This window comes from Lepidochelys kempii, chromosome 2 (genome assembly GCF_965140285.1).
Source record: "Lepidochelys kempii isolate rLepKem1 chromosome 2, rLepKem1.hap1, whole genome shotgun sequence".
NCBI lineage: Eukaryota > Metazoa > Chordata > Testudines > Cheloniidae > Lepidochelys > Lepidochelys kempii.
This window is the reverse complement of record NC_136381.1, coordinates 242,526,023-242,538,839: the sequence shown is the minus strand read 5'-3', so window position 1 is coordinate 242,538,839 and position 12,817 is coordinate 242,526,023. Positions and strand designations below refer to the sequence as shown.

Sequence of the window (12,817 nt, the reverse complement as noted above, 5' to 3'; positions counted from 1 at the left end):
CAGTCAGATTCTTAAAAACAGAACTTTTATTATAAAGAAAAAAAAGTAAAAGAAACACCTCTGTAAAATCAGGATGAAGTTAATTTTACAGGGTAATAAGATTTAAAACACAAAGGATTCCCCTCTAGGCAAAATTTTAAAGTTACAAAAAAACAGGAATAAACCTTCCTCTTAGCATAGGGAAAATTCACAAGCTAAAACAAAAGATACTCTAACGCATTTCCTTGCTATTACTTACTATTTCTGTAATTTTAGATGTGTCATTCAGTAGGAGCTGGATTACTTGCTTGGTCTCTCTCTTTGTCTCTGGAGAGAACAACAAAAACCCAAACAAAAACCTCCCCCCACCAGATTTGAAAGTATATTCTTTCCCCATTGGTCCTTCTGGTCAGCTGCCAACTAGGTTAATGGAACTGATTAACCCTTTACAGGTAAAAGGGGGATTTTATGCTACCCTTAGCTGTATGTTTATGACAATTTGTTCGTTCCTCTCCCGCCAATATTTTTTTCTTACTCTTTCAGTGGAGGAAGACACAGAGGAGAGTTCAAGATCAGGCAGAGAATCTGTGTCCACAGCAAGTGACCAGCCATCCCACTCACTGGAGAGACAGATGAATGGAAGCCAAGATAAAGGTGACAGAAAAAAGGCTGGAAAGGACAAGAAGAAAGACCGCGATAAAGAAAAGGATAAAATTAAGGCCAAGAAAGGAATGCTCAAAGGCTTAGGAGACATGTTCAGGTAGGTGCTATGCACACAAGATTATGAGAATGTATAACAAAATGGAGCTTCATTTTTTGTATTCTACTAATGCTCAAAGGCCCCAGTTGGGAACAAGGCCCCTTTGTGCTAGCCCCTCTGCAAATATATATTTCACTACAAGCTCCAAAATACCAAGAATTTGAACATACCTTTAAAGCACCATATTGTGAACTCCTGTGATTCTGTACTAAGGTTCCCCAGGGGGCAGTGAAGAATTTGCAGTCTGAGGGAAGGACAGCTAAGGCAGCATTAAGCCACCTTTGTGACCTCATCATGTGCTGCTCCGGGAGCTGGAGTGGTCCCAATCATAACTTAAGAGAAACTTGTGGGCCTGTTTAAGGCTGCTCTATGGGCCACAGTGCTGTGTGTTTCACACCCACCCTGCCTCTAGCATGAAGGCATGCTGCCTATGCCAGGGCGTGCAAGCGGATCCTTGGAAAACAGCAAGGGTGGTGGTCCACTTTAGTTTGTATGCTGAGAGAATTCTCTCCCAACTGGAATTCGAGCTTCAAGAGCTGCTTTATGCCACTCTGGTCCTTCTACTTGTTGTAAAGGTGCCAGAGCAGAGGTGAGGATCCCACCTGCTGTCTCCATCTAGATATGACAGTTGTCCAAAGATTTCATCACATTCTGAGAAACAGATTTAAGTTTGGTTTTAGTAACTACGTCTTTCCCATAAGTGGTAGGGGAGAAAGTAAGCAAAATCTTTCTTCTAGCTAGCAAGGGTAAATAAAGTTCCTTGACAAAGGTAGTGTCTGTTTTTATGTGTGCAAAAGTTCATTACTTAAATTTAATTAGAAGTAGAGTTACTGGTATCATTTTAATGGTTCATTAATAATAATTCACCATGAAAAGGTACAGAGCTTCGATTAAGCTCAGTCAAAATTTAGTACCTGTTACATTTCTGATTCTGTAAAGAATTCATTAAAGGTAGGTTCTCTGTATAGCTTGACAATTGTTATGTTTCTGAATTATACTGCAGCATTAGTTAGCTTGTCTTTTTAATGAAAGCTAAATAAGAAGATCATGTTGTTTTGAAGTTGCATGTATTTATCTTAGGAGGAAGTAAGGCTTTGTAGTCAAGGCAAGAGAAATGGGAAATCAAGCAATCTGAGTTCTGTCCTCAACTTTGCCACAGGCTTCATCTATGACCTTGGGCCAGATTTTCAGAGGTGCCAAGCATCCACAACTCCTGCTGAGATCAATCGGTGCTACAACACATACCTCTCAATCTGCCAATGCCCAAGTTTGGTATACAGTGTATAATAAAGGCTCAGAATGAGGGGGATACACAAATTGTCCATGCAGGAAACTTAAAATGCTGCAGGATTTGTTTCTTTGGTGTCAGTAACTCTTTCTACAGCCTCAGCTCTGTGATTCTTTATTTCTGATGTTAAATCACTTTCAGTAACAGACTTGTGTGGAATGTAGATAACTTAGGGAGTAAAATGAGTGATGTCCCTTGAAATGAGGGATTTTTATAAGGTATGGGTCAACTTCTAAAAAGTTACATTCTTGCTTTGTTCTTGAGTTGCCTCCTCAGTAAAATGATGGTACAAGTACCCACTTCACTAGGATTCTGCAAGGCTAGTGGCTCAATCTTGCTAGGCAAAACATAAGGGTAGACCACTTGCATGCACCGTTGAGGTAGTAGGGTTCCATGTGAGCTCAGGGGTCCTTTCACATGTTGTAACTTGCAGAATTTATCGAGATTCATAAAGATTTTATGTTTCTGCATCACTTGGAGGTCTCCAAATGGAAATTGCTGTAGAAGAGGGAAGTATTACTGATAGAAATTTTTATATGACATCAACAACTAAATATAAAATCAATTTGACTGTGTCATATACATTAAGCACCTCACAAGGACGTCTTTAATTTGGAAAACAGCAGCAATTTGGTTCTTCAAAAAGGATCATGATCCTTTTGTGTTTTAGTGTTCATTTAAGTAATTATCTCTAATACTCATGCAGTGCTTAGATTTGCTTTGTTAATACATTCTCCATAATTTTCTGAGTGATGGAATATGTTGCATTTTGTAAGGTAACATTTGCCACTTCTGCCTGCCACATGCCTTGTATTTTTACACATCTGATGCAGTTCATAGTTTGGTAACTGGTGAAAGAGCATACATATGGTAAATAGAAAACCATGATACCAATAACACTTAATATTTAAGCCATAATTAAAATATAGTTAGATATTTTGGTGCCTGACAGAATTATTATTATTTTCTTAGCATTTCTCCATCTCTTTCCTTCCCTTCCTCTTTTGCTGCTTTCAATGCACTTAACTTATCTTAAGATAATCTTTCTTCATTACGTTGCATGGGCAAGAACACTTACGGGATGGAGTTACTGTAACTGACACTTTATTTCAGTGTCTGTATTTAGCCAAGGGGCTTTTTATTGCCTGTATGCAAACTGACAGCTCATAAACTGGCGCCTACATAATGCACAAAAATAAGTCTGCTTCCCCTCAATTAAAATCTCAGGATTTGGTACTGGGATCTTCATAAAATTGTAGTGAAAGATGCAAACTCCCACTAGAGGTTACCTTTCTCCCTCTTCAGCACAGAATCATTATTTCCAAAAATTCCCCTTAAGATCCTTACCGCAAGTTTGAAGTAATAAATAAACCTTTTAAACACTTACATTATTTTGCCACTTCTATGGAATAGAAGAAAGAAATTTGGTACAACTCAGAGTGACTCTATCAGGATTAAAAATGAAGCGTCCAATTCTACAACCCCTTCAGATGTAGAGTTCCCATTGATTTCAAAGGAGTTCTGTTCACAGAGGGCTTGAAGGATCAGGCCTGGATATTCTAATGATCACTCATTCTAACGTGTGCATTTCTGTGTTATGCATATTTTGGGGTGGGGAAGAGAATAGTATAAGTAAATTGTTCAACTGAAAAGGTGATTCAGTTCAAAATTATTCCTTTACACCAAAGCTCATATTTAAATACAGGATACTAATATACACTTGGAACTGAGTTCAGCAGAAAGTTGGCCTTTGTTGCCACGGTAACTTACGCAAAATATTGAAGAATCAGCTTTTGGGGCTTGGTATACAAGCTGGAAGTATAATTTTTGCTAAATTCAGATATTGTTTTGCTGGCTTTTATGTTTCACGATTAGGAATGCCCAGAAGACTGTACGCTATTCTATTCTGCACAAGTTCATCACCGAGGTATCTAAGTACCTCCAGTATACATTTAGCAATGTGACTAGCTTCTGCTCTGTGCAATTCTTTCTGGGGAGAGGACTGAAAAAGGAAAATTGCATATGGATTTTTTTCCTTAGCGTCCAGTGTGCTTTTATTTGTGAAAGTGAGGAAGGCTATGTTTGCCTTGCCCTTGGAGTTTAAAGCGGTGAGTATTGAGATTGTTCTTAGCTCCTGTGTTACAAGTTATGGCCATAGTATCACCCATGCAGTTTTACCATAGTAAATGTAGCCACTTAGAAGACCCATTTATTGCACTGATGCTTCTCCCCTGGGCATCAAATTGAATGTAGTTTCCATAAGGGTGGTGAGCTGTGTTAGCCAGGATCAGGTACACTAACACCCAGCTCAACGTGATTCCCTAGGCAGGATCTTGAGCATGGTTCTGTAATACAATGGCATCACAGTTTAAAAGGTGGCATAGTACAAACTCAAACTGAGTGACACCCTTTTAAGCCATGGTGAGTTCTTTAATATGATTTATGGGCCTCATCTTGTTCCCAAGGGAGTTGATGGCCAAGCTTCCATTGGTTTTCATGGTAGCAGGATTGGGCCTAGCAAGTGGACAGGGACAACTGTTCAGTCTCAGGAAAGGAGACGAGATCTTCAGGTTTCATGATGCTGGTAAAGAGAACAGATAAAATGTTCTTATACTAGGCCAATTTAGCAAAAATGAAATAAATGCATTCCACATTAGGACACAGAAGTTGATTTTTCCAGCCTTCAATCACATCTGGTTGGAAATATAAATTAAGGGGAGGGGGAGCCTGAATCAAATGCATGATAAGAGAAATGGTCTGAATGTAATTAGGCATCAGCATTTATAGCTATGAAACAGGTTTGGAGCTGGCCAAAAAAGGTAGGTGGGCGTGCCTCTGTGTGTGTGTGATGCAGAAATGTATTTCCTTTGTGGAGGCTGTTCATGAAATGAATATTATTTAACTATGAAACTATGAGATAAGAATATTATGATATAAATTAATTTATACTTGCCTGCGTTCGAACTAAGGCCCCAATCAAGTGAGCACACAGCTGTACAACTTTAAGCATGTGGATTAGTCCATTGAAGTAAGTCAATGAGAGAGCACCATCTGTTTAAAGGGCATAAGTGTTAGCAGGATTGGGGACACAATTTCAAGATTTGGCCTATGGTGTTTACGAAAACGTAAAGCTCTGATCGTACAATGCCAGGCCTTCATCTCATCTCTCGACTATTGTAGAGCACAGATGGGTAAACTGTCACATTGGAAAGCCAATGCAAATGCAATATTCCCATATTACCATTAGAATCTAATCCTACAATTACATTTAAAATGATTACTGGGAGCCTTACAGTGTTGTTTCATCCAGTTCTGCAAGAGGAAATAGATAATTTAGTTTGAAACCTTGTTTAGCTGAAATCAGATATAGTGTTGTCTTTTTTACACAGCCGTTTCCAGAGTGCACTGAACATGTCCAGATTCATAAATATATTATTTGTAGCTTTGAATTACACATTTCAACCACATTAGCCATCTGAGACCTCTGACTGGGCATTTGGGAGAATAACGTACACAGATAACTATTGTCTGTTACATAGCTTCCTGATTGAGCTGCCTACATCATGTTTTTCATTTAGTTTTCCTTGTCATGATATCTGAGAAAGGAGAAAAAGCAAATAAGTATTTTTTCTTGCTGAAGATTTGCAGACCAGTTTGAAATGAGCATTTTTTGAATGTGTAGGGTTAAATAAGTCCTTATATAAATGTTGAAATTTCAGTCATTTCAAAGATGTAATAATTAACCTCCATATTCGCAAACTTAATATTTTCTTTCTTTTTTCAATCTTCACCAATCATCTCCAGACCTTTAAAGTTGAACATATATGGCAGAAGTGCCTAATGCTCTACAATAGTGTTGAAACACGCACAAATCAAAATAACTGGAAAGCACCCCAACCTTCGTAGAGTTTTAAAAAAAAAAGTGATCTGATCTAAAACAACTTAAAAAAGAGGCAATAAGGCTCACTGAATAATAATGCCTTATAGCAAGAGGTAAAGCTTGCCAAACCAGGGCTCTGGTAGACAATTAAGGGGGAGCAAGTTCCAATGGTTGGAATTTGTCAGCCAAGAACCCTCTCTATCCCTGCTCTATAAAGGCTGTGTTCCCAGGACAAGCAGCAGAGAGCTCATGTCTCACAGCAGGACACTTCAGGCTTTGAAAATTGTCACTGGCACCTTGAACTGCACCTGAAGCAGTATTAGTGCCCAGTTGGGAGCGTGGTGCACAGGCTTTGTGCCACCAGTCACCTACCCCACCAAAACGGTTGGCTGGTGTGTTCTGAACCATTTGGAAGTTTCAGGAGCTTGACAAAGGCTGCTCTATATCTAGTACATTACCGTCATCCATCTTGGTTGAAGCAAACTGTGCATAACTGTAGCAAGGTCCACATCTAGTCAGCCACAGATAGAACAATGTATTGTGGGGCATTGCTGCTTTCAGCATGTCCAAAAACAGTCAGGGATGTAATAGGACCCTAACTGAATTATACAGGGCAAGGGTAACACTGTACTTCTCCTATTTGTGATAGAGGAGGCATAGTCCTCTTCTGTTATGCTGGGGGAATCCTATTCATGACCCACCAGCTTGTCTAGGTTCTGTCTTGGCCAGATTGCTCTGATCCTGGTTCAGATTTTTGTTAGTTACTGAGAATTCACAGAAGCATCAGTCTTCAAAAGAAATCAGCCATAGAGCAAATATTACCCTGATATAGATAATTACTTTTCTTTTTATAACTCTCATTCAAAGAATTTTCTTATTTTTCAATTCCTACTTTCTAATTAAAAGTAAATATGGACTGGAAAGAGAGATGGTTTAATAAAGCTAACAAAAAGCCTGGCATGAAAATAGTTATGTTCTTATTAGATGAAGAAAACAATGCCTCCTCCAACTCTCCTCCTCCCTTACTTTTCATAGTCTGATCTCTTTTCCTTCTCTCCATTCCCTCTTGGCAATTATAATCAGTTGTTTTGTGGAAAATAGACCTTAACATAATGGTGTTTCATTTCTTGCGTCTGAAAACATCAGGCGTTATAGTTATTTATGACTGAGATCTAATTGGTGCATATGTGTGTGGTTTGATGAAGCAAATTTCTCATTGCTAACTAAACAACCTCACATAATCCAGCAGTGATTTAAGGAATGCAGTTACAGTAAGTGAGTTGTAAACTCTATGCCTTTTTAAATGACATACAAAAAGTACTGGTGTGTATTTGTGAAAGATGGATATAAAATGAGAGATTAACATAATCTTATGTGGCATTCTAGTTTGTCATTCTGACAGGAAACAGTGGTTTTGCTCTATGTATTCTTACCACTTGATTTTTCCAAAGTAAATTTTGAATTTGTAAATCTGATGTGGGTATAGTGTATGTTTTTTAATTTGAGGAGAATCAGGGTTTCTGTTTCTAACACACACAGAAATAAGTGTCTGACCTGTTACCACAGACAAGTCCATAGTAGCTGATAACATATTCTCCCAGTATTCTTCCTTTGCTTGTCAGTGAGTTTAAATAGAGAACCTCTGACATCTACAACACAGTATCTGACTGCAAAGCAAGCAAAAGGAGGTGCATAGCATGACAGCTGAGTCTTCTAAGACCCTTTCTGACGTTCCTTAACGTTTCTTTTCCAGATCTGCAGAGTGAATATAGAATGCAAGTGTCAAGGATGACACCTACTTTATAATCCCTGTAAAGCAAACCTTTTCGTAAAAGAATTTGTTGACAGTTTAGATATTCTAAGTCAATTTCAATTCTAGTCTATATAGAAAATGGGAATTTTTTTCTACAATTGATGTGAAAATTGAAGGTTACTGACTATTCAGTCCCTAACGAAGTATGGTAAATAAATACTGTCTTCAGTAGTGAAGGATCTGTTAGATGAAAGGATCTGTTAATGACATTCATTGCAATGTGTGTTGGAAACATTTCTTTTGAGAGTTAATTTGCAACTGATCGTGTCTGGATATCTTTAATATTGGCATAATAGTTCAGAGATGCTTTGATTCTATACCTTGTTTTTAAAGCTGTAGTCTTTCTTGAAAATCCTGGTTGAAAATAGTTTTAAGAATGTTTTGTATTTGTTAAAAGAAAATGAATGTAAAATTATATTTAAGAAATGGAATAGACCGAGTCAGATGACTGTTGAACTACTTAGGCTGACATTTGCTTGAGTGATCAATTTCTAGGGAATAGAGTTTTAACTTAACATAGCATTTCACTTGTTATGAGCATTGATCTGTATTCATAGTGTGTTGGAATGCTCCTGTTAGGACTTCCTTGTGTTTTGTTAGCGAATAGAATCATTACATTTGTAGCAAACACTAGTTTGCCCAGGAAATACCTATGTGGATTAGCTTGGGGTCATGAACAAAATGATTCCTGTAGATCAGCAGTCACAATTAAAAAGACTGTGTCTATAAATGCTGAGCACAATCTGTGAAGCCCTAGAGCCTAGGTGAAATCTACATGGATGAAAGTAGAGAGAAATCAGCTGCTGTACTGGAGGGTAACAAATGTTGAACCAGTCTTTCAAAAAATAGGTGAGAGTGATGAACCTGGGAGTTACAAACCAATGAGCCATACTTTAGTACAAGGTTAATTGGTTGAAATAATTAAAGATAGAGTTATTAAACACATCCATGAACATGATACGATAGGGACAAACCGGAAGGATTTCTGTAAAGAAAAATTATTCTTCTCCAGCCAACCCGAATTTTGAGTGTGATCACAAAAATAGTGGATAAAAAAGAACTTATTGATATAATTTATTTGGCCTTTCAAAAGCCCTTTGATAAAGGCCCTCCAAGATACTATTAAGGAAACCAAATAATCATAAATAGTCACAAGAAGAAAAGTAAAGGAAGAAAGGTAAAGTACTGTCTTGGATTAGAAACTAACTAAAAGACACAAACAAAGAATAGGAGTAAATGATCTATTTTCAAAATGGGAAAAGGTTGTTACTATAGAGTGTCCCAAAGAGCCGTACCAGAACACTGATTGAAATGCTTATACACATTGCTGAACAACAACAACAACCACTCAGGGAAAAGGCCTAGATGTTGCAAACCTCTATGAATTGCACAGTGGCGCTTAAAAGAGGAAACAAAATGTTTGGATGTAGAAACAATGGAGCAGACAATAATACTGAAAATATTCTAATGCCATCATATATGCATGCCCTCACTTTGAATACTGTGTACAATTCTGGTCGTCCTGAAAAAATATATGGCAGACAATGTCTAGAGACATAGAAAGACTTCCGTCAGAAGAGATATTTAAATGATTGTGACTTTTTGGAAAACAAGCAAATAAGAGGAGAATGATAAAGGTATACAAAATAATGATTAGCATAAAGAAAGTACACTTCCTTTTTTTATCCTTTCTCATAATACAGAGCATGGGGATGTCTAATGAAATTGAAAGACAACAAATTTAAAACTGATAAAAGGAAATTCTTATTACGCCACACAAGTTTCAGTGAGGCGCCTCTAACCTCGAAAATGTTATTTGGCTAGTGATTAGTAAAGTAAAAATGTGTTAACTCTGAAATTCCTCATTTTGATCTCAAAGCATAGGAATTAAATAGGAACTTTAACATAATGAGGTCAGTCAGTCACTAAAGGAGAGATTTTATATTCATTTGTAAAAATAAGAAGTTGTTTTAAATACCCTCTTCACATTTTGTATAATTGTGAGAAGTGGTTCTACAGCATGTAGACACTGGAGCTCGGCTAATTCATCTTACAGCTCAGAATGGACAACTTCTTAAATATGGCTTCATTCCAAAATGGTAATGGATTATATAGAATATCATATGTTAAAATTTCTTTCAAGGATAATTTAGAGTGGCTCCTAATGGCCCCTCATCACCAGTGTGAAGAACTGATTGGAATGCACTGTAACAGACCTGACATTATTTGTTAGTATCGCTCTTTTTATGGCTTTCAGGTAAGCATGTTTGCAAAGTTGCAGTAAACCTTTTTAATGTGGAATAATGTTTCAGCAGCAAATGTAGTGTTCTGTTGCACATTAACTTTTGCTGCTTCTGTGCAAATTTACGAAAGATGGGAGTGCAAACAAATGTTATGTTGTTTGTAAAGTAGACCCTGCTGCAACGTGTTCACCTGATCAGCAGTTTCTGCAGAGCATATTTGGGCTAGCTTCTGATATGGGGTGACTAGAAATGATTCTTGAAAGATCACTTCCTCAGAAAATATAGATTCCATATTTCCAGCACCTCTTTCAATGACTTTGTTGCCTCCTAACTTACAGACCTAGTCAGATATATATATTTTTAATAAATTCATGTTAGGAAGTTAAATACACCTTTAAGTCATGCAGTGGAGCACAGTGCTACTTGGCCCAGAGACCCTATCCATAGATCTACTGGGATTTGTGCTTTTTTAACATATAATTATGGCATACTATTATAATGGCTTCTATGGAGTCTTTCCATGCTGTTTTGTGAATACATCTTTATGGTTAATATTTATATACATTATATTTCCACAATGCTAAATTCATAGGGATATTCCTTGTTAGACTTAGGCACTGTGGAGCCAAAATACCATTGATTATAGGATTTAAGGTCCTAAGTGCTAAATCATTTTTGAAAATGAAATTTAAATGTCACAATGCCTAATACTTTTAAAAATTTGGGCCTTGGTCTTTCTGTACCTCCGTTTCCCAAACTGTAAAATGGGGATAATACCTACCCGTTACTGTCTTTTATAGTTCCTTCAGATCCTGTGATGGATGACACTTTTGCAGTGCTCAAAATTATTATTAGGCTAATAACATACAGCATTAACAACTGCTGAATACTTGGGTTAGGTTTTGTTTGTTTTGTGGATTGCCTCGTTTCTAAATGGCTGGAAATATTTGTATATTGCTTTTTTTAAAATTATGCTAGGTAGCTAGCACCGAGTAAGAAAACTTCAAATCGGAACCAGAGTTTATGGATCGGCTATATACATTCCATATACAAGGGTTAGTATAAAAGCTAGTAAGCCCTAAGTTGCATCAGTTTTAATGAACACTGCAATAAAGAACATGAATATAGTACACCTTAGACCAATATCAAGGGCCTCTAGCAAATTAGACAGGAGCTGTACTAACAGTATTTAGAATGCAAGTTGAATTGCTATTAAACATTTGAACAAGAATATCTAATAAATAAGGCTAAGATTTTCTCATAGATATTTTTAGTAAAAGTCAGGGACAGGTCACAGGCAAAAAAGTAAAAGTCATAGGAAGCCGTGACCTGTCCCTGACTTTTACTAAAAATATACCTGACAAAATGGGGTTCTGTGGATCCCCCCACCACCTGAAGCGGGGCAGCTGAGCAGGAGCTAGTAGCCACCTGCAGCAGCTGGGGGGCTGCGGGGTATCCCTGCCACCTGCTGCCCGTGGTGGCCAGGAGCTATGGGGTGCCCCCCGCTTCCCATGTTTCTGGGAGCTGCGGAGTACCCCCGTCGGCGGTAGCTGGGAGCTGTGGGATTCCCTCGCCATGGCTGGGAGCTGCAGGGCTCCCCACCACCCACGGTGTCCAGGAGCTTGGGGGTTCCTCTGCCGCCCACGGGGACTGGGAGCTTGGGGATTCCTTTGCCACCGCCGGTGGCTGGGGACTCGGGGACTCCCCAGCTGCCAACAGTGGCTGGGGGCTTGGGGATTCCGGGGCTCAGAGGTCCCCTGCCAGCAGGGGCTCGGGAATTCCCCTGCTGGCAGCCAGGGGCTCAGGGGTTCCTGCCACCAGCGGCCCAGGGCTCAGGGGGTCCTCTGCCAATGGGGACTCGGGTTTCCACCACCGGCGGCCTGGGACTTGAGGGTTCCAGGGCTCAGGGGTCCTCTGCTGGCACAGTGGCTCGGGGATTCCACCACCGGCAGCCGGGAGCTTGGGGGCCCTCCCAGTTCCCCCAGTTCTTGGGGGTTCCTTTGCCAGTGAGGGTTTGGGGGTTTCCCTGCCACCCATGGGAGCTGGGGTTCCCCACAGCAGCCAGGAGCTCTGGGGGCCACCAGAGGCACCAGGGGTACCCTGTAGCTCCCAACTACCACAGTCTGAAGTCACAGAGGTCACTGGAAGTCATGGATTCCGTGACTAAATTGTAGCCTTACTAATTAATAATCTAAAATATTTCCAACTATTGTTAATGCTTCTTTCTTTTTAACTTCTAGTGCTGAAAGTCTTACATTCAGAATACAACTTGGTACTAAAAAGACATTAATGCTTAGCTGCGGGAGGTCCAGACAAAGAAGCAATTAATGAGTTAAAACATTTATTTTCTCTGATGATACTGTGTAATGATACCCACTGCATTATCTTCAGAAAAATGCAGGAGTCTCCAAAGCAGGATATCTGGATAATAGATCCTGATGATATCAGCAGTACAAAGAAATCTTTACTAGTTCATTTCTCTTTCTTGGCTACAAAAGTATGAAAAGTGCTTTGGTACTATAAAGAGTTTTGCAAGTCTTAGTGCCAATTTCATCTTCATTTGTATTCTTAAGATTTGTTTTTAGGCTGCAAAAGTTTCTGTGGAAAGTATGTTTTGAAGTTGAAATAGAGATTTTTAAAACCCTTCATGATGTCCTAGCTCTGTTAATATGAACTGTAACGAGCATTATAGCAGCCCACTCTTGCTAGGCCTCCTGGTACCAGTGGAATACAAATCATAAGAATAAGGTGTCAGTACCTGAAGAACCCTTGGGCCAGGAAGGGAGTTGTTTTGATTTAAATAATAAATTGTTGATCCTGGGACTGTTAGACTATTTTCTAAGAAAAAGCAGCA

The 12,817-nt window shown here is 38.9% G+C and overlaps 1 protein-coding gene across 14 annotated transcripts in view; it reads left to right on the top strand.

Moving 5' to 3' along the window:
• PARD3 (par-3 family cell polarity regulator) overlaps nucleotides 1-12,817 on the top strand; it is a 648,369-nt gene that overhangs the window by 474,212 nt on the left and 161,340 nt on the right. For all 14 annotated transcript variants that reach the window (XR_012157609.2, XM_073334436.2, XM_073334435.2 and 11 more), the window contains one exon: nucleotides 523-739. Coding sequence is in view for 13 of the 14 variants with exons in the window: in XM_073334436.2 (XP_073190537.1) it covers nucleotides 523-739 (217 nt within the window). In the remaining variant the exon portion in view is untranslated. The remainder of the gene's footprint in view (nucleotides 1-522; nucleotides 740-12,817) is intronic.